At 35.9% G+C, this 21292-nt stretch overlaps 1 protein-coding gene across 5 annotated transcripts in view; it reads right to left on the bottom strand.

Moving 5' to 3' along the window:
- LOC101743861 (carbohydrate sulfotransferase 11) overlaps window positions 1-19462 on the bottom strand; it is an 85564-nt gene extending 66102 nt beyond the window's left edge. For 2 of the 5 annotated variants that reach the window (XM_021352797.3, XM_012696530.4), the window contains exons 1-2: window positions 19091-19462; window positions 571-840 (exon numbers count right to left, since the gene is read on the bottom strand). In XM_021352797.3, the coding sequence (XP_021208472.1) occupies window positions 571-729 (159 nt within the window). In that variant the 5' untranslated portion in view covers window positions 730-840; window positions 19091-19462. Of the gene's footprint in view, window positions 1-570; window positions 841-19075 lie in introns of all 5 variants that reach the window. The other 3 variants (XM_004933342.5, XM_062673998.1, XM_062673997.1) reach the window with 2 other exon arrangements.
- Window positions 19463-21292: the final 1830 nt, after the last annotated feature.

The raw sequence follows: 21292 nt of genomic DNA, 5'->3' as shown, positions 1-21292 counted from the left end.
TTTACTCGTGAAATATTCTAATTTTAGCAACGGCTTTTTGTTTATAAGACGTCACAATATGACACGTCGGTGACTTTTTGGTGCATCCATAAACAATTGATTGGCAAATAATTTGATAGTCACGAGGAATTAATTGAACATTCCCTATGATCAGGACGACTATTTTTTTTTTTTTTATTGGAAGAAAAAGCACAGATAATATTTTCAGTTGTATTAAGGCGAATGTGACATAGAGTTTATCAACATATACTTATTAAAGGTATTTCTTGAAGCATTAACCTCCAAATGCTCATTGGGAATCGCCGTACCTATTACTTGCTAATTGTAAAATTACAAGAACTTTTCTAAATTTGATACAATTCATCAATCAATAAACATTATTATGATGTATAAAGCATAAGTAATTTGTTAATAATTGTGCCATTTGTAAATAATTATTAAGCAACGAGGGTTTATTGGCTTAAATAATTTCATTGAACATCCAATCCAGTTCTAATTTGATAAATGCTAAAGATAAAAATTTGATCAATCCATTGTAATTTGATATTTAATAAAATTACTATAACTCACCTCCTGATAAAATACCCTCTTCGAGTTGTATGTGAGGTTGTACTGTTGATCCGCCACCATCAGCAGAATGGTAAAGGGCAGTAAAAACGCTGCAGCAGCTAAGAACGCGACGCACCTTCCCAAACGCATCATGCTGACGTTACGACGACCCATGGTCATGATTAAAAAATAACAAAAATCACTTCACTTTTCTATTGTATCTGTGACTTTTTTTTTCATTGTATTTAATAAAAAATTATCACTGTTGCTCGAGAATCTTTATATTTTTTTCTGTAAATATTTTGAAAGTCACATTATTTGATATAAAGCACACAGACTAAGATTCGTTCGTAAGCGATCATCAAGAAGTACAAATATTAATTCACCTAGACAATTAGAAAAGACAATTATTTAATGAAGTTATAGTTAAACGAATGTGAGCGCGGAAGTTTGTACACGGTTTTAAAATTAGCATCTCATTTTGTTTCGCAACAAATTTGAATGGCACATCCTTAAAAGTTAGCTTACATTTTTAGCGATGCATTGAAAAAGTTCAATGCATTTTTAAAGTTGCAACAAAACTTTTTTTTTTTTATTGCTTAGTAGGTGGACGAGCTCACAGCCCACCTGGTGTTAAGTGGTTACTGGAGCCCATAGAGATCCACATCGTAAATGCGCCACCCACCTTGAGATATAAGTTCTAAGGTCTCGAGTATAGTTACAACGGCTGCCCCACCCTTCAAACCGAAACGCATTACTGCTTCACGGCAGAAACAGGCAGGGTGGTGGTACCCACCCGCGCGGACTCACAAGAGGTCCTACCACCAGTAATTACGCAAATCATAATTTTGCGGGTTTGATTTTTATTACACGATGTTATTCCTTCACCGTGGAAGTCAATCGTGAATCGTTTATCTATGAGTTGGAATTATTTAGCACAAACGCACGTTTAAAATTCGCCAATTTTGTTGTAAAACATATCAACGCTTGAAAGGCAAACGTGACTAAGCGACAATGCGAGAACTTTACAGTAGACTAATTTAAAGTTGAAATACCTGAAAACAAAATTTATTTTAACGAATCTAGTTGTAGTAGAATCTAGCTAGTAGCTGTAGGATTGAAATGATTTTAATAGAACTATAAATTATTATTTTTTGCGCATCGAATATGGTTATTTCCTATCATTTATGTACAAAGCAGTTATTGTCGCTTAGTCAGGTTTGCCTTTCAAGTGTCGATATAGTAACGTCGACAGACATTGTTTTTCTTGTAAATTTTGGTACTATTCTCGAAACACACTTGAAATTAAGCCACCCGCAAGCTAGCTAGGCGCTACGAGCTTTTTGTTATCATTCAATTGCCGACTTTTTTGATTGCCCACTTGAATCGTATTCGTGTTATATGCATTACGATTATCCGACGGTGATAACATGATTACTAACAAGATAAAAGTTTTATTAAGCGTTTTAATGAGAGTGATCGTTTCGTTAATACTGTTAATGAATACAACAATAACATAGATTAACGGATATTTCGATCAAAAAGTGCACATGTTTGCTTCGATCAATAATACTACTAATAGGCTATGATTGGACCATACTAATTTGAAATAAGACCACAAATTTATTCGTGGTCTTATTTTTCGGGCCGTTTTTGAAGCGCTTATCGGGTATCTAGTAGTATTATTGATGTTAGCATGTTTGAATGGGAAAATTGTCAAAATGAATTTTTGGACATCAAAAGCTTAAAGATTTTATCTTAACGAGAGTCTGGTATTTGTAGAGGTCTCCATTAGGTACTATTTATAGCAAGCAGTGCTTAAAGTTAATAAATCCCTTTACGATAAAAAATGAAGGACGTCTTGTTTATGGTACGTTTTTTGTGGTTCTACCTTACACTGAAGTGTTAATGTACTTAAAGAATCATTAGTGATAATCCAATGTCAGTCGATTAATATTATGGATACTTTTTAAAATGGTTGCTAAATTTTAAGATCTACTTGAACCGAGGGCGGCCACTTTTGTTAAATGATGTGAAACTTCCAATTTATTGATAGCTAACTTTTGCCCGCGACTTCGTCCGCGTGGAATAGTTACTTTGGCATAACGCTAAATTTTACCCGCCTGTTCATTTACGTAGAAAGTGAAAATATTTTTGAATAGTATAATGTTAAGGAGCTATTTGATTTACCCAAATCACGCTTTTTAGTCGTTCCTAAAAAGAGGAAGATATCAATTCAACCACAATTTTTTTATCTATGTATGTTCACCGATTTCTCGCGAATGCTTGAACCGATTCTGATAATTCCTTTTTCTTTTTTTTTTGCTCGAAAATATAGACTTCCCATATGGTCCTGTAATCATCAGGATCAAGATTTGATGGTGGGATCCTGGAGAAATCTAGAAAAATCTACTACCTAAACTAAACCGAGTCAAGAACTCGAGATAAAACTTAATACATAATATAATATGATGCCAAAATAGTGTATAGTGTAGATAATACTGAGCAAGAAGGTTTTTTGATAATAATAACAACAACAATAAATAATAATAGATTAACCAAAACATGCACCGTCTTATCTACGTAAACATTTATAGTCCAAACGCTTAAAAAAATCATGTAAGCGATGTTTATTGGCCAAGTATAGATTCTTATCAAGAATGATCAAAAGATCGTCAGGGGTCAAAGTTTTGGGCATTAATCTGACAAGGTTAAAAACTGTAAGATAAGAGTTCACACGGGTCGCGTTGCTACTACCGTGCTTAAAATGGTTGCAAAGCATTCGTTTGTTCCAGTTTAAAAATACGAAAGAAACCATTAATAATTCGATTCAGAACTTCGATATCATGGTTCTAGTGTGGAAGCAATTTAACACAACACAATCAGAAGTGAGCTCGGCACTTTTATCAAACAAACAAAAATCGGATATAAGACGATGAAGCAATTTGTTACATAGCATTCACCAATTTGATGATGTACCAACAAGCTTTATAGTTGTACCGATTTTAAAATATTACTTCACGCTATAATAATAACAACTAAATTCGTTTGAGTTCTAAAATTAGACAGCGGATGTCGACCGTTGACTGCGACAATTTTCATTAAGGTCCATCATCTAACATTACAGCTGTAAAAATTACCCATCAGCCTGTGGATAAATATACAGTACAACATTTAAATAATAGGTATGATCACATAATGATATAATTAATTTAATCATGGTCAATCATTTTTTGGCCCTTTTATTTATTTATGTACAAAGACAAATGTAACATTACATAACAACAAAGATTTTGCGAAAAAGATTTTTCAAGTTTGTATTTTTAAGAATTTAGCCGTGACTAGTAATTATAGCTGTAGCCATCATTATTAGAAGATATTTGTCAGAAACATGAATAGCGCTAACGAATTATTCGAGAGAAGCTAGCATAATAAACAACTTCGGAACAACGATATTCAGATCGTCGGTCTACCAAGGGATAAACTCTGAATCATTCCCCAAAACTTAAGTGTCAGCAATAAGATAGGGGTTTATGTCAAATTATGAAAAAGTTACAGAATTATTTTGCTGTCAAAATTGTCAATTGTATTGTTCTGTACCATGTCGCTCCTACCGTAGCCTTCTTTGACTATTTTCGCCACTTTTGGGGCACTAATACCGAATGTTGTTGTAACAAGATTTGTAAGTTACGTCACTAGTACTTACATATAAGAGATCCATCATTACGACTTTCCGACTTTCCGACATTACGACTTACGGAAAGTCGTGAAATGAAAGACAAGATTCCTTATTTGCTATATAAATAACGTGAATTGCGGAAGGTATGGTTCTTATGCTTACGGGCACTCCTGATGCTTGCTTCATCATAATATTTAACATAATACTTGCATGCATACATGCGTACTGGAAGCACCCGTGATCTCATGTACACCAAAGCTTAGGTGTGCATCTCTTGACCACTCGCCTTATACAACTTCTATTATTGTTAAGATAAAAGTTTGTTTACAAGTTCCCAAACAAATAGAGTTTCTTTCAAATCTGTCCAATAGTTTCTGTGCAATACCCGAACGAACAAATACACAGAAAAAGTCAGTTAGAATCAGATTAGACTTTAATACTACATCTATGGGATTTAATAATCATAATAATAATCATTTATTTCAGACCATACTTTTGCCCATATATTAAAATACAATTTGGAGAAATTTTGGAAATTTGGAGTTAGGAAATTTTTATACCTACATCTTTAATGTTACTGACTTTCCTGTTACAAACTAAAAGAGTGAGTTTTGTATTAAAGACTTTAGATTTTTTTTATCTATTTATAATCTCTCTAGGTTTATTTTAAAGTAACTGTTCTAGCAAATCCATACTTTTTTTATTCAATACTTCTTTTAAGTCGTATTCTTTTATCCACTAGAACCGAAAGTAAAGGTAAATTGATCTTTATTACGGCTCTTTCATTACGTCTTTCTCATTTTTTTTCAGACTACCGACTTGAGATCGATTCGTCTTTTTTCCTTTGCAAGATTTTAATGAACTGCAATGTTTTAGGCCACAACGATTCTAACCAATAACACGGACACAACCCTAAAAAGCTAAACAAGCATAGTGAATCAACTAAAATATAGTTAGAATATCATTATAAACAAAATCATAACATTTTTATTATTTAATATATATTATTACATAATTTACATCATATAAAATTGTAAACAAAATCGTTTCTTATGAATACAGTGCTCGATGACACCGAAGACCTTGTAACGTTTACAAGGTAATAAATAATAAGAACAGCAAAGCAGCTCTTAGATCCGGTAGGTATTTATTATGTCGTGTTGATGTTACTATAATAGCACTACCAAAATTATTATAATACACATAATAATTTTATAGTATTAACGTTTAGTATAGTGAAATAAATAGTATTTATATTTCTTTTTAGTGGTGAAAAAAATTAATATGAATAACAATGACATAGTTTAAATAAATTCGCTAAAAAATAGACTATTGTCAATTGAATGTAAGCTTGCCGCATTATTGTATTGCACAGATCAGTGAACGAGCTCACGGCCTACCTGGTTTAAAGTGGGTACATCACAACGTGAATGACGTCACCTATCTGGAGACATCAGATTGAAGTTTCAATTGTATGAAGTCTGCTCTAGACGTCAAACCAAAATGGATGATTGCTTCGCGGGAGGTATAGACAGGATGTTGTTACCTATTGATGCGGATATCAAAACGCCCTACTAAAAGTCATAAGTTGTTAATAATAATAATAATAAAATCACGCACAGTCATCCGACCCCAATTTGATTCCCTGTGTTATGGGTACGAGAAACTGGCAAACATACTTATATACGTTTAAATAAATTCATTTATAGATAATTAACATCCAGACAAGGAGCAAGCAAACCTGTCCATCACACAAATGTTTGCCCGATGTGGGATTCGAATCTACGACCCTCGGCACAACAATGACAGAGACAATAACTACTGCTCCGCCGAGTCAGTCAATATTTGGACTGAATTTAGAGTTAAGGTAATAATTTGCAGCCTTTCTTCTTTTTTAAGGGAAACTAAAAATGCTTTTCATTAATCGATTCAGAAGTTGAAAACGGAATTATTTAACCAAAAACAATATTCATTTACAAACTAATTATAGTATTTTCTTCGACTTTAACGAGTCGTAGGCATAATTAAAACTACTTTTATGGTTTAATCTCGCGTTTAACGAAGAAAAACTGAGTCGCGTCACCGGCAATTGAATGTAAATTATTCGAAACGAGTGATAATAACATGATTTTACTGGTGGTAGGACCTCTTGTGAATCCGCATGGGTAGATACCACCACCCCGCCTATTTCTGCCGTGAAGCAATAATGCGAGCACGATACTTGAGACCTTAGAACTTATATCTCAAGGTGGGTGGCGCATTTACGTTGTAGTAACAACTTAACACCAGGTGGGCTGTGAGCTCGTCCACTAATCTAAGCAATAAAAAAAAAGTTTTAATTAAAATTAATCATTTAACAAATGATTTCACAATTTAATGAGTTCACGTTTTCGTGGATTTGAAATCTAAAGAGTTCCCACGAGTTAATTGGGCCCGTTGACCTTGAGCGTCAGCTGCTTTAATCTGTGATACATTGCGTTCCACATATGCACTATTACAAAAGACATGATTCAGTTGAACCCCTTTAAAGTCTAGTATATTAATAGCTGTAAATAGTTTTATGACGAATAAAAACGATATCTATTTTGCTGTCCTCTTATAAAAAAAGTAACAAAATCAACTTTTTTAATATTCGTTTATGCTTGCTGAAATTTATATCGACTTAATACAACTTTCAGGAAAAATGTAATAAAAATCAAAGTTAGAAACTTTTAATGAGATTTTGCCATACAAGATAATCTTGCCTTTGTCTGACGTAATTGCACTCAAGGAATTTAACCTTTTTGGCATTGCATTCATAAAAAACTTGTTTTGTATTAAAAAAAAATTACAACGAAAATAACACGACGTTATCCTCTTAGTTAAGATACATAATTTCGATTAGAACAATATTCATAACCGTAGATAAAGCAAACCAATTTTTTAAAATTTCCCCTTTGTAAATCTATGACAATCAAGTAATTATACAGTTTACAGAAAAAAAGTTTTACTAGAAAAATCATTAATTTTTTTTCCCCCTACCTATGCTGATAGCCTTGAGAGGCTATTTCAGTTTCACCCTAACGTTTGTAGGTGAGCTCACGGGGCTCAAACCGGAGAGTTGCTAACACTGACCCTATCAGAGCAGTTCTTCGCAGAATCTACCACCGTATCGGAAACGCGACCCACTAAGAAGATCCGGCGAGAAACTCAGTGGGCTGTGCCTAAAAGCACCGCTAATGGATCAGGAGGATCCGTAATGACGTGCTTTGGGCGACGTCGACGGTTTACCATTTGGTCTACTGGGTCGGGTATGTAGTTTCCAGCAGCTACGATTAGTGGGTTCTCATGTCGTACCGCCTTCTCAAAATGGCACAGCGATGCCGACTGTAGATACTTACTGACGGGGTCGAGCTCCAGGTCATCGTGGAGGTCCACGTTCCTCTGGAACCATGGTGCTCCGACGGGTATCCTGCAGAATCGGGATTGTATAACCTGAAGGGGTTTCAAGTTGGTGCGGGCCGCGTGAGCGAACACTACGCTTGCATACGTCATGACGGGGCGTATGCAAGTTTTGTAGAGAGTTACCTTATTACGGAGGGACAGTTTGCTTCGACTACAAAGCATTGCGTAGAGTCATCCTAGTATAAACGCGGCACGGTCGCGTACCGTTTTAATGTGGGGACGGAATGTCATCCCTCTGTCGAGGGAGACGCCTAGGTATTTGACATTCGAGGCCCACGGTATGGGCTGGCCAAAGAGAGTGATGGGGCTAACGGCAGAGGTGTTTGCGCGCCTATTAAGGATTGGGATGCTCGAAGTGGTCTTCGGAGGGCGACCCCCCTTGGAAAGAGCACAGCTGTGCTTTTCGTGGGGTTGATGTCGATTCGCCACTTCCGGAACCACTGTCCCATGGTAGCTACTGCGATCTGGAGTCGCCGATTAAGCAACGACATCTTCCTACACGAGCGCTAGATGGGTCTCCGGAGACCGGGGTATATCATTGATATACAAACTAAATAATAACGGGGAGAGCGCGGAGCCTTGCGGGACTCCGGCAGTCAGTTGACGGGGACGAGAACGAGTTCCCTCTACTCGATATCGAAACGAACGGTTCGACAAGAAGTCTCGTATGATGAGCACGAGTCTGTCTGGCACTCCCATGTTGTACAGTTTGTAGATCAAACCGTTGTACCAGACTTTGTCGAACGCCTTCGCGATATCGAAGAAGAGGGCGCCGGTCGGGATTTGTTTACGCCTATTTAGCCCTATTAGGATGTGCTCCGTGAGGCGGTGCACTTGTTGTACGCATGAGTGTTTAGCGCGGAATCCGAACTGTTCGTCTCTGAGAATTTTATTCGCGGTAACGAAGTCCCAGAGGCGTTTCCGAAGGAAATCATTAATATACGGGGTACTGCTATTTATCTAAAATTTTCTAGAATATTAACTATATTGGCTTCCTTCCCTAACAGTTTCAATCTTACTTCGACTATCTTCTAATATACAAGATAACAGTTAACTATTAGATCATATTCAATTATAATTATTTTTTACCTTTTCGTCAAATTTATTTGATTCAACTTATAGTTTGAAGAGTTGTTAACATTTCTCGGAAGCGGACAGAAATAACGCTTTCATTATCTACAATTAACAGCAAAAGTATTTTCAGCGCCATTATTAATTGTCATACGATCGCTTCCAAGAATCTTAAACATACATGAAGTCTATATTTAGAGCTCAATTATGCCTGCAAAAGGGAATAACCATTCGTAGAATATTAAATTGAATAAGAGGCACACTGGAAAAAATTCAATTTAATTTTTAAGAGATTACCTAACATTTTGTTCTTGGGAAAATTGGTTTTGTGAAGAGTCTTATAGAGGATTGTTCGACCCCCTTGGCATTTCGAAGCTAATAACATCCAAATTGCAATTCGAAGATGATACTTTAACTTGTTTGTAATGCCACTAGTATTTTGTCTTTTATATTAGGAAATTCTGCTTTATATTATTTTATATATTATTATTTTATATTATTTATATTAGGAAAGCTTATAACCTAAGTTATTCTACACAGTTGTCGGAGTGTCGCGATGCGAGAGACACCTGGATGAGGTCTAAATTTCATTATAATGTATTATAAGAGCCCTGAAATTCGATAATAATTATTAAGATGGCACTTAAAGTAGATATCAGCACTAACTCCAATCAGTGTAATATAGTTTATAGTTTTTGAACCTATGTATAAATATTCACAAATGTTAAGGCTACTTCGACAACATATTTTCCACGGAGAAACAGGTTTCGAACGATCTTTTGTTCAAACCATTTATGCATGTGAATTGTTTACATACTATGTTGATTTACGTTTGTTGTATTTATTCTATAAATTATGCTATTTAAGTTTCATTTACTTCATTGTACTTAGACGAGTAATAGATTAGACCTTGAATTACGTGTTCGTAACTCATGCATTAATCATAATAATATAAAATTACATGACCGGTCGAAATGTATGAATAATAAAATGAAATGTGAAAATCGTTACAGCTTTGAACAAAAAACATATGTATGTATTTTAAACAGAAAAAACTTGCTTTAAAATGAATATTTAGCGTTAGGTGCCGCTCTATTACCTCAACGTTGTCTTTCAGTTTTGTTTTCGACGATATGAACGATTTCTTGCTGGCAAAGACCATCGAAAATATAGCCTGCCTGATGAAAAATGATTAACGTCACTTGTAGAGATGGACAATGACAGCCCGTTTTGCCTACCGTCAACTCTTTCAATGCTCGAATCATTCCACTCGAATCGTTCCACGCGAATTATCACTAGAAACGTGCCAGGGACGGACAAAGTGCTGTGTGCCTAGTATGAGTTTTTAAACGTTCTCGATAGCGTAAAAGTTAACTCAATTTGGTATGGATTTGAAACGTTTGCCTACGTTTGCCGCTGGGGGCGCTGTTGCAACTACATACAAATTTGAGTTAACTTTAACGTTATCGAGAACGTTAAAAAACTCGCACTAAGCGCACTTGTTACGAACGGTGCGTTGGTAATAATTGGATGACATGATCACCTAAACTAGAACACATAGTCTCTACTAATACTAAAAAACAAATTAAGAATTGAAAAAAAATTATAAACGTTAATATAGGTATATCTATGATTCTAATGTTGGCATTTATTGTTGTTATATCACATACATTCTACTTGCATAATTCAAGTCAGATATTTAACATGCGCACGATTTAACCACAGGAAACTAATAGTCTCGCCTGCACTTTACTATCTATCACTGCCTACTGCGATATATTATTTGCAGTAGGTAGCGGATTAGCTGTGCCCTTGGCATTGCTAACGTCCAATTATAACGGTAACTGCTTACCATTAGATGGGTCGTATGCTCGTTTTAGGTAGACGCAAGGGCAGTTACAGTAAAAGTTACAATGGGAACAGTTTTTAACTCAAATACATATATTTTTACTACTTTTTTTAATACTATATTATACTTCTATAATCACAGATTTCGCTAAGGCTACACTATAGACAAATAATATTAAAGAAATCAATATTAATGTAGCCTCAATTTGACCACAGACTTTAACAATAAACAAAATAGTATAAATGCGTATGTGTGTCAAATACATGTTAGCGTGTGTATTGTTTTCTTTATTGGTTTAATGTATTTTTTATGCATTATTTAAAAAAAATATTAGCATTGTGCACTCCTTCTCTATATTCTCTATAAGTGTGGGAAATTTCATACTCCTGCGTCCGCGTGATTTTCGTAAAAAGGGATACAAAGTTTTTGCTTCCCGTATTAATATATAGGTTCATGTGGTTCTTTGGCAGATCAGCTCATAGCTCTCCGGAAATCATACAGTTCGAAACAGAAGGTCGACGACTCGGCTATTCCATCTTTCAAACCAGAACGCATGAATTACGTACGGGCTCTAATAATATAATCAAACGATAAACGTAAAAAATTATGGTCACGTGAAAAGGAAGCCGCCTGACTACGTCGGAAATTTGGCGCTACTGCTCGACCTCCCCGGTCGAAGACGTAGAGGTAGACCCAAGACAAGGTGGGGGGACGTACTGCTGAAGGAGAAGAGGGAATGAAATGTTGCTAACGAAAAATAACCCTAGAAAATCGATAGGCTTTCAAACTTAATATTCAGTGGAATAAAATAGACATTTCATAAAACTGCTTTCGTTCTGAAATTGAAAAAAAGCCCATCCATTTATTTTCCTGAAACTCATTAAAAAGAAAAAATATATACAAGATTTTGTAAAACATTTTTAGTCAATATAAAAACGTTTGATGGCACATCAATACTGTGACAATGGTTTGTTGGAATAGTGAGATAATGCTCTGGCATCCGTCCAAGGTCACTCGACTTGTGTCCCACGATTGAACTATATGCTCACTCACCTATTTCTAATCCTATAAACTGTAATAAACCATTTGGAATATTACTTTATTCAATTTCTTTGTGATAAAGCCTTTCTAAATGTTATTAATAAAAATGTTTTAATCACTTGTAAGCATAGAATGGGGAGCACAGACACCACAGATAATATTTACCATCAACAAAATAAAACTTATTAAACTATATTTTAATTTTTTTTAGGAAATTTCCAGAAACTCTCCAAAAGTATCAGTACATTTTAAAATTCATTGTATTGTAACAGAATCTTGATTCGTTCTTGATCTTGATCCGTTCTGGCTGCTGTATATGGACATGTACAACGCAATGTATCTTATAACGCGTTTAATAAATACACAGTGTACGATGCGATACCCTTAAAGCCTTTTCTTGTCCGCAAAAATACGCAGGATGGTGGAAAAATAGGCAGGACTGACGCAAATCCATGCGCATCTAGAGCAATACAAAATTCGTGATGTAAGTTACGATTTGTTTCTCTAAGCATTTAAAATTTATCTTCATATGACATCGTAAGATTGAATAATTTTTTTTGTCATTCATTACCTAAATACTTTGAATGACTTTGTTCAATAGAATATCAGGTCTGACGTAAATCGATAGTTCTAGTACTAATGACAGCAGATAAATTTGACATAGGTTGACCAACAATCGATCAGTGAGCAATGGTAACACATAAAATAGTCAGCGGGCGAGATTAATAGATTCCGCTACATGTCAGCTACTGCTACAATTCTACGATAAATGAGTTAAGAGCGTGTGGGACGTAATAGCCGATTGGTCTATATCGGTAAATTGGTTTATATTGGACATATCAGCAATTGACTTCGTCTACTTCATATATTAGTATTTTTACAAGGGAATTGTTTACTACTAAATAGTTGATGTACCAATCCTTTGAGTTTTTTTTTATTGCCTATATGTGTGGACGAGCTCACAGCCCACCTGGTGTTAAGTGGTTACTGGAACCCATAGACATCTACAACGTAAATGCGCCACACACCTTGAGATATAAGTTCTAAGGTCTCAGTATAGTTACAACGGCTGTCCCACCCTTCAAACCGAAACGCATTACTGCTTCACGGCAGAAATAGGCGGGGCGGTGGTACCTACCCGTGCGGACTCACAAGAGGTCCTACCACCAGTAATGAGTGAGTATTTCTCATTTCTTTTTATTAAAAATATACGATTGCTGGATCGTATTGAAACATAAGATGTTCGTTAAAGGAATAAATTCTGCATCTGTACGACTACAAGGACCATTACTTTCAATAAAACTTACATTTATAGTTTTCATGTTCAAGACTATTTGAATTACGGAAGTAATTTTCAGTGGAATCGATCAGTTTTGACCTCACTTACAACGCCATTCTTAACTTTGAGAATTAAAATAGCCAATATAAATGTATTAATTTGTTTTTCAAATTTAGCAACAGAATGGAAATATCCTATGAAGAAGTTTTTTGTTATGATATTTATTCTAAACTAGCTGACCCGGCAGACTTCGTAGTGCCTCAGTCGATAAATAAAAGACCTAAACTTTGTATAAATAAACTTTAAACAAACAAAAGGAATCCGTCCGACGGGGGACACATCATAGGAAAAACAAAATTGTTGTTTTTATTTAATTCCAAGCATTTTCATATTCATCAACCTTTTAAACCTTCTCTGGACTTCTACGAATAATTCAAGACCAAAATTATCCAAATCGGTCCAGCCGTTCTCGAGTTTTAGCGAGACTAACGAACAGCAATTCATTTTTATATATATAGATTTTAAACTTTAAATGACTCTCCTGTAAAGTTGCAAAAATGTCGCTTAAGCCAAGTAGCCTTTCACCCTTCCATATTTATACTTTATAATTCTGTCTACCACTCAATTTATTAGAGGCCGTGTTAAACGAAAATAAATATAAACCACTAATTCAAACAGCTAAGCCACTTTTTATCATGTCTGTAAAATGATCATTACAATATGGCTTATATTAAAAAAAATTTAGAGAATGCATCAAATAATATGATGCTCTCCAAAAAAAAAAACAGGAATTATGTATTCCGAAATGAACGTTAATAAATTGCCAATAGTAACTTTCGATTCGTATTACGAATATTTATTATGTACAAACACACACGTCTCTTAATGTATTCGTTTGAATGATGTAAAAGCAATCAAAAAACCAAATCCGTAATTTTACATAACTAATAAATTTACAAAATGTTTCGTAAGATTATTGCGAAATTTACATAAATTATTCGCAATTTTTCTTTCAAATACCAAGTGTAAGTGAAGTATTACGGAGAAAGCGTAATTAGGATTAGCCTAATCTAATTATTTTCTTATAAGCTTACAGACATCGACTGCTGGACGTAGGAACATATTTAACTGTATTAAATTATTTAACGACCGTCTGGTGTAGTGGTAAGTGACATGGTCACTGCACAAGGGGGTCGCGGGTTCGAATCCCGCCAAGGGAAGATATTTGTATGATAAATATAAATGTCTTTTCCAGGGTTACGGATGTATATTAAATATATGTATGTGTATAATAAAAATCTAACATTTATTTCCGTTATCTGGTACCTGTAACACAAGTTCTTTACGAACTTATCATGGGACCAGTTAACATGGAGTGATTGTTAGTAAAAAAAAAAGAACATCAAAAGAACTTTAAACACAATTCTGGTTTAAACATACTAAATTGAGAGCTGGTTTGTTTTGAAGCCTTATAAATATATGCGTAACGTAAAGTGTATTAATTACCGTTCTCACTGTTTAATATAATATGTGACAACGGTGAAATTTCTTAACTTTTAATCTAAATCTAAATATAAAATACGATAATTGTAGGTTAAGTAGTTTAGCAGCACGAACTTTTACCAAGGAACTGGACAAAAAAGTTCGTAAGATAAAAATCTTAATATCAACATTAATTCAAGAAACAGTAGAAATGTAGGTTAAAGTAAAGAAATTTGTTATCAAACGAAATTATCGCCTCGTTGGTCTGGTGGTTAGAGATACCTGACTAGACTAAATTAAAACTACTTTTACGATTTAACCTCGCGTTTCTTATTGTTCATAATATTTCCGTAAAAATAATTTTAATTTTGCCCACGATTCAAATCAAAGAAGCAAATAAGAGCTAATTTATAGTCGTCGTATCCTAAAGGATAAGACGTCCGGTGCATTCGTGTTGAGCGATGCACCGGTGTTCGAATCTAAGGCGGGTACAATTTTTTCTAATAAAACACGTACTCAACAAATGTTCACGATTGACTGCCACGGTGAAGGAATAACATCGTGTAATAAAAATCAAACCCGCAAAATTATAATCTGCGTAATTACTGGTGATAGGACTTCTTTTGAGTCCGCACGGGTAGGTACCACCACCCTGCCTATTTCTGCCGTGAAGCAGTAATGCGTTTCGGTTTTGAAGGATGGGGCAACCGTTGTAACTATACTTGAGACCTTAGAACTTATATCTCAAGGTGGGTGGCGCATTCACGTTGTAGATGTCTATGGGCTCCAGTAACCACTTAACATCCATCTAAGCAATAAAAAAAAATGCACCTCAGATTCCGACAACGATTTCTATCCTTATTGAAGTTCTTAACTAAGCCGTTAAATTTGGGAGTTTTTTTTGTTTTGAACAACAACGTAATATTGTTCCATATAAAAAACCTTGACATGTTTTCACTTTTTGTCGAATCTTTCTTATCGATCATTCGATAATGTCAAAGAAATCTTTTATGTTTCATTGAAAGTTTTCGCGAGACGTTATGTAGCCGTAGTTACGTGTATTTTAATACTGTTAAAGAATTAGATCAAATTTCACGCGGACGAACATTATCTTGTTAATTTCTTTCATATGTTTTAGTATTCACGAATAGTGGACTAATTTAAAATCGTATTAATTTGAATACAGATATATGATATGATGATACTTTATTTTTTGTCTTAGATTACGATGCCTCACAGACATAAGAAAGCCAAAGGCACATCCACGTCGCTGCCAACGGTATTTTCATACCTCGTTTGAAGATGCACTTATTTATATGTGTTAGCTCCTCTATTAATAATCTCTTTTGTGGAATACAATTAATTTGTATAGACAGTTTTCATACTTTTGTAGACAGATAAACACGGCCATCTGATGCAAGCATCCAAGCATTCACTATCCTTCACGGACATAATTATTGCCAAGAGCACAGCCAAGCTGCTGCCCAGTGCTGTCTCAAACTTCGTTTAAAGAAAGACATGTCATAGGCCTGGGAAAACTCTGTGGAGTTCATTCTTTTTTTATTGCTTAGATCGAGGGTCAAGCTCATGGCCCACCTGATGTTAAATGGCTACCGGAGCCCATAGAAGTTTACAATGTAAACGCTGCCACCCACTTTGAGACAGAGTTCTAAGGTCTCACTTTTAACGGTAAAACGGCTGCCCGCCCTTGAAACCGAAACGCATTACTGCTTCACGACTGAAACAGGCAGGGTGGTGGTAGCTACCCGTGCGGACTCACAAGATGTCCTACCACCAGTAAAGCCAAGAGCCGATACGAGCGAAGAATCCCGGGAAACGCGCTGTCAATGAATGCAGCGATACCGGATAGTACAAAGTCGGCTCCGGTCGCGGTCAGATCCCGGACTTCAGACACAAGTTTCGATCGTCTGTCCCGAACCATGTTACGTGAAAATCTCTTATCGCCAATATATAGTTTATCCTATCATCCGCATAGGAATGCATGCGATCGATGAACACGTCAGTAGAGAGATACATTTAAAAATAATTGACATCGGCTCATTCCGATTCGCCTGGACTTAAAAAAAGATGACTACTATTTATAATTTTTGAATACAGGTTGACCTTGTTCAGAAAATGTGATTCATTCAACTCGAATTTTAGACTCGTCTACGTATATATTTACATTTGAAAAACTTTGTTTCTAATACGCGACTGTATGACTTATGTGCTTATAAATGACAGACGTTGTGTTTGCAAATAAATTATTTATGAAAGGTTTTGTATTGTTGCTATGTCAGTACATATGAGAAATATTTGTTTACATTGATATCTATTGTGTTTTAACGATTTTTCTTATATAATATACGTACCTACTGGTGGTTCAACTGCGTAATGAGTGTCTGTTACACAAGAGTTCGTAAGGTCTAGATTGGAATACTATCCTTTAATTGTCTGAAATACATTTTTAAGCAACCTGAAACGTGTTATCGATTCTTCATCGTTGGCAGCTTCTTCCGTTTTTAACTTTAGTAACAATGGCGGGCCGGAAAAAAAATTACTTAACAATAATAAACTTAAAAAAAACATGAGTCTTAAATAAAAACCCTTCGTAGAAGTTCTTAAATATTTCAAATTCAAAATGTATTAATATGGGTTGTCTATATTACTAAAATAGAAGTCTGTTGTTCACACAGATTTGTCGTTACACCCATTACGTAATAATATCTTAATTAATCTTTTTATGTTAGGACATATGTTTTCAATATAGCTCTATAATTTTTAATATCATTTCAATTGTTCAAACATAGGTTTTATATTTTCATATCTATTTATGTCTTACTATATTTTTTTGTAATTGAAGGGTGGTCCGAAGGCCTTTCCAGTTTCATCAGGACAGGTGAGCAAAGGCTCAGCCAGGAGGGGTGGGATTAGCTAATATCTACCCGAGCGCCTCCGAAGGAGACCTACCTACTCAAGAGCAGTTGCTTCGCGAATTAATCTACTATCGGATTGGAATCGCGACACGCTGAGAAGATCCAGCGAGAAACTCAACGGGCTGATACATGGGTTCGGTTGCAGGTCGAACTCTTTGCCGAGTTCAACGAGTACGGTTACCCGGGTCCCTAAACCTTTCCTAGCTTTAGAGCTGAAGGCCTCTAATGCAAGAGTTATTGGATCTGATGGATCCGTATCTTGCTATACTCACAGTATTAGTTCACTGTTGTTTTTGCCTTTCATTGTAATTTTATTTTGTAAGTTTACATGCAAAAATAGCGCTGTATTTTTTATATAAATCTCGTTACAACCATCTGAATTAATAAGGAATAGATGCCATATCCAAGACATCTGATTTTCTAAACAAGTTATTCTGTTAGTGCCTTCTTTGATTTCTCGATATGAACAGGTAGTTTCATAGCACGCACCAACTCTCCATGCGACATAAAGTCGATCGTATAATAAAATGGTTGTCCCACTCTTCAACCTGAACTTTGTCTACAGACATAACCCACTGAGTTTCTCGTCGGATCTTCAGCCAATTCTGACACGTTAGTAACTTCGATGAAGCACTGCCCTTGTCAGGGTAGATGTTGGCAAAAACTTTCTCGCTGATCCCAGTGAGGTCGACCACCAGCAACGATGAAGCCAGCATACTGGCGGTTAAGTAGGGGAAAAAAATCAATGGAAAAACAGTCACGTTTTTTGTGGCAAAAATAAACAGGATCTTGCTCGGATTCAATAAATCGCGTCGATCGGTTTAAGCGCGTGTGCAAAATGTCATTAGTGCCAATTTAGTTTCGGTATTGAGCAAGTACTACTGTTCTACTACTAGTGCACTACACACTGTCAATAGTACGAAAGAAAGTTGATTTTTAGCCGTTAAAATGTAAAGCAGCACAATGTAACAAAAATGAAACTAACCCACAAATTCCGTTAACATTTTGAGACACATTCGTGATCTGAATACATTTCTTTTACATTTTATTGTTACCATAGTTACCATTAATCTACAATTGGTTCTAAGGCTGCCGTCATTGAAATGGGTACTTCTACCAGGAACATCAGTTTCTTACCATACTGTGGAGGAACGCAATGGTTTCAGGTATAAAAGATGAACAGTCACAGATAATGACGGGGCTCTCTTTAAAAATTCAATAGTACCTACTCGGAGCATAAATAAATTAATTATATGCAAAACACATAGACCGATTGAAAAAACTTCAATATCTTTTATCATCCATAAAATTCAAGTTGGCGGTAGAAATGCATTTCAATAGCAACGTATGAATTCATTTATATTTAAAATTATATATAGAAGAAATAGTCTAACGATTTTATTGCTTAAACTAAAACTTACGGGTTTTATTTTACAGGTCTTTTAATATAATATAATTTATTCTATTAATTTAAAGCCAAACGAAAAGTATCCTTCTTTCTATGTCGTAAAATACATTTAATTTGATTACAAACTGCGCCATGAATATTAAAAGAAGTGAGGTTGGTCACTTGTGATTTTTTTACTATGAATTTAAAATCTGTAACGGATTATCTTTATGTCTTAAGCTCTCTGCAAATTCTATATTGAAATATTTGAGTTTCTCGAAAATCAAATATCGGTACGTAATTATCGCCTCCTGATGATCGCTTACTTGAACATTTATCAGTTACAATTCATAATTACGATTCTTTCGCTCACCACTTACAAAAGTCTTGTGCTTCATCAAATAAATGTGTTTGTTTTTAAATTTATATAATGTCTTCTGTCATCACCGACACTTTCACTTTAAAACAAATCGTAAGTTTCCTAAGAGCTAAGCTAACAGAAATTTCTTATGAATGAAAACCGCATTTATATTTGATTCAATTCACTTGCTTAGAATTTGTTTATAAATAAGATTGCGGTGTGGTTGCGCAGAGATACGTCAAGCGAACGGTAATCGGTACAGAGTTCACGGCATACGACCACACAGCAGAGGAGGCGCGGCGACACTGACTGCGTATCGACCTCCCGGCATGACAATGAATGGCCGGCACCGCAGTCTGCCGCTGCAAGCTCACTACTGCACTGCAGCTTTATTCTGGCACCCACCCCGACAAATGAAAACAATCATTTACCGAGCATCGTGCCAACGGCATAGGTGCGCGAGTTAGTGGCATCGCGAACCGCTGACCCGGTTACGAGAAGCTGGTCGAATCATTTTGGCATTCACGTCTCTCCGCGTGAATTGAATTATTAAATTTCCGAAGACAATTGAAGCGTAACGTCCGCGAGCACGCATGCGTGGCTTTTCATTCGTGGCTACATCAGCTGATTCTGTGACCTTGTTCCTGTTCTCCGCGCAATCCACTTGATTTATGACTCGCGACCTCTCTTGTAGGGAAATGATCGTTGTAGTTACGCAGTTCCGTTGCCAGCCCGGATTTAGACTTAAAATTTATGGCACATATCTACTATATCTTAGATTTTATTAGCTAAAAACGGAAGGTCTTACACGATGAACATTGTTTAGTTCAAATACTATATTTTGCTTCTAATCACTTCTGAGATTTAGTAATTGACCTTATCACATGTCAATATTTGTAGTGTTTTACGGTAGGAAGTGGCGCAGCAGTGTCCATGGGTACCAATCGTCAATTTCGGTGGTAGGACCTCTTGTCAGTCCGCGCGGGTAAGTACCACCACCCTGCCTATTTCTGCCATGAAGCAGTAATGCGTTTCGATTTGGGGCAGCCGTTGTAACTATACTTGAGACCTTAGAACTCTGTCTCAAAGTGGGTGGCAGCATTTACGTTGTAGATGTCTATGGGCTCCAGTAACCACTTAACACCAGGTGGGCTGTGAGCTCGTCCACTCATCAAAGCAATAAAATAAATAAAAAACTTTATTGCTTAGATTGATGGACTTGGTGTTAAGTGGTTCTCGGAGCCCATAGACATCAACAACGTAAATGCCGCCACCCACCTTGAGACATGAGTTCTAAGTCAATTTTTTATAGGATAAAGGCCGCCCCACTCTTCTAACCGAAACGCAATTACTGCTTCACGACAGAAATAGGTAGGGTAGTGGTACCGTACGAACTCGCAACACGCCCTACGATCTTACGCAAATTTTTGCGGTTTTAGTTTATATTACACGATGTTATTCCTACACCGTGGAAGTCATTCGTGAACATTTTGTTCACTATGTACGTCTGTCATTAGAAAAGTTTGTACCGCGCTCGATACGAATCCATCACGCGTCTTATCCTTTAGGCCACGAAGACTTCAACGTATTAATTTGACATTGCGGGAACATGTGAATATTAAATGAGTTTTATTTTTTATTGCTTAGAAGGGTGAACGAGCTCACAGCTCACCTGGTGTTGAGTGGTTACTGGAGCCCATAGACATCTACAACGTAAATGCGCCACCCACCTTGAGATATAAGTTCTAAGGTCTCAAATATAGTTACAACGGCTGCCCCACCTTTCAAACCGAAACGCATTACTGCTTCACGGCAGAAATAGGAAGGGCGGTGACACCTACCCGCGCCGACTTACTAGAGGTCCAACCACCAGTAATTACGCAAATTAAAATTTGCGGGTTTGAGATCATAAATACATTTTTGTTTTTTTTTATATTATTACTCAGCGTGCTGTAAAAAATTGTATTGAACTAAAATGTTATGTTTTGAAGTGATTTAAACGTAAATAAATGTAATATGCAAACAGATAAATGAGTCGTCTATTATCAAAGGTGGCAATCTGTGCATTTGGACAAAAAAATGTTATTGATATGTCAATACAGATTGATTTGAATATGATCGTCTCCTTCAAAGAATACGGTTCAAAGCCTGCATTAAATAAAGGTTAATACTTAACCTGTTATTTATCTAAGATGTCGTTCAGAAGAGTTTTGT

Source organism: Bombyx mori, chromosome 19, assembly GCF_030269925.1.
Source record: "Bombyx mori chromosome 19, ASM3026992v2".
In the NCBI taxonomy this organism is placed as follows: Eukaryota; Metazoa; Arthropoda; class Insecta; order Lepidoptera; family Bombycidae; genus Bombyx; species Bombyx mori.
This window is presented reverse-complemented; position numbering and strand designations above follow the sequence as displayed.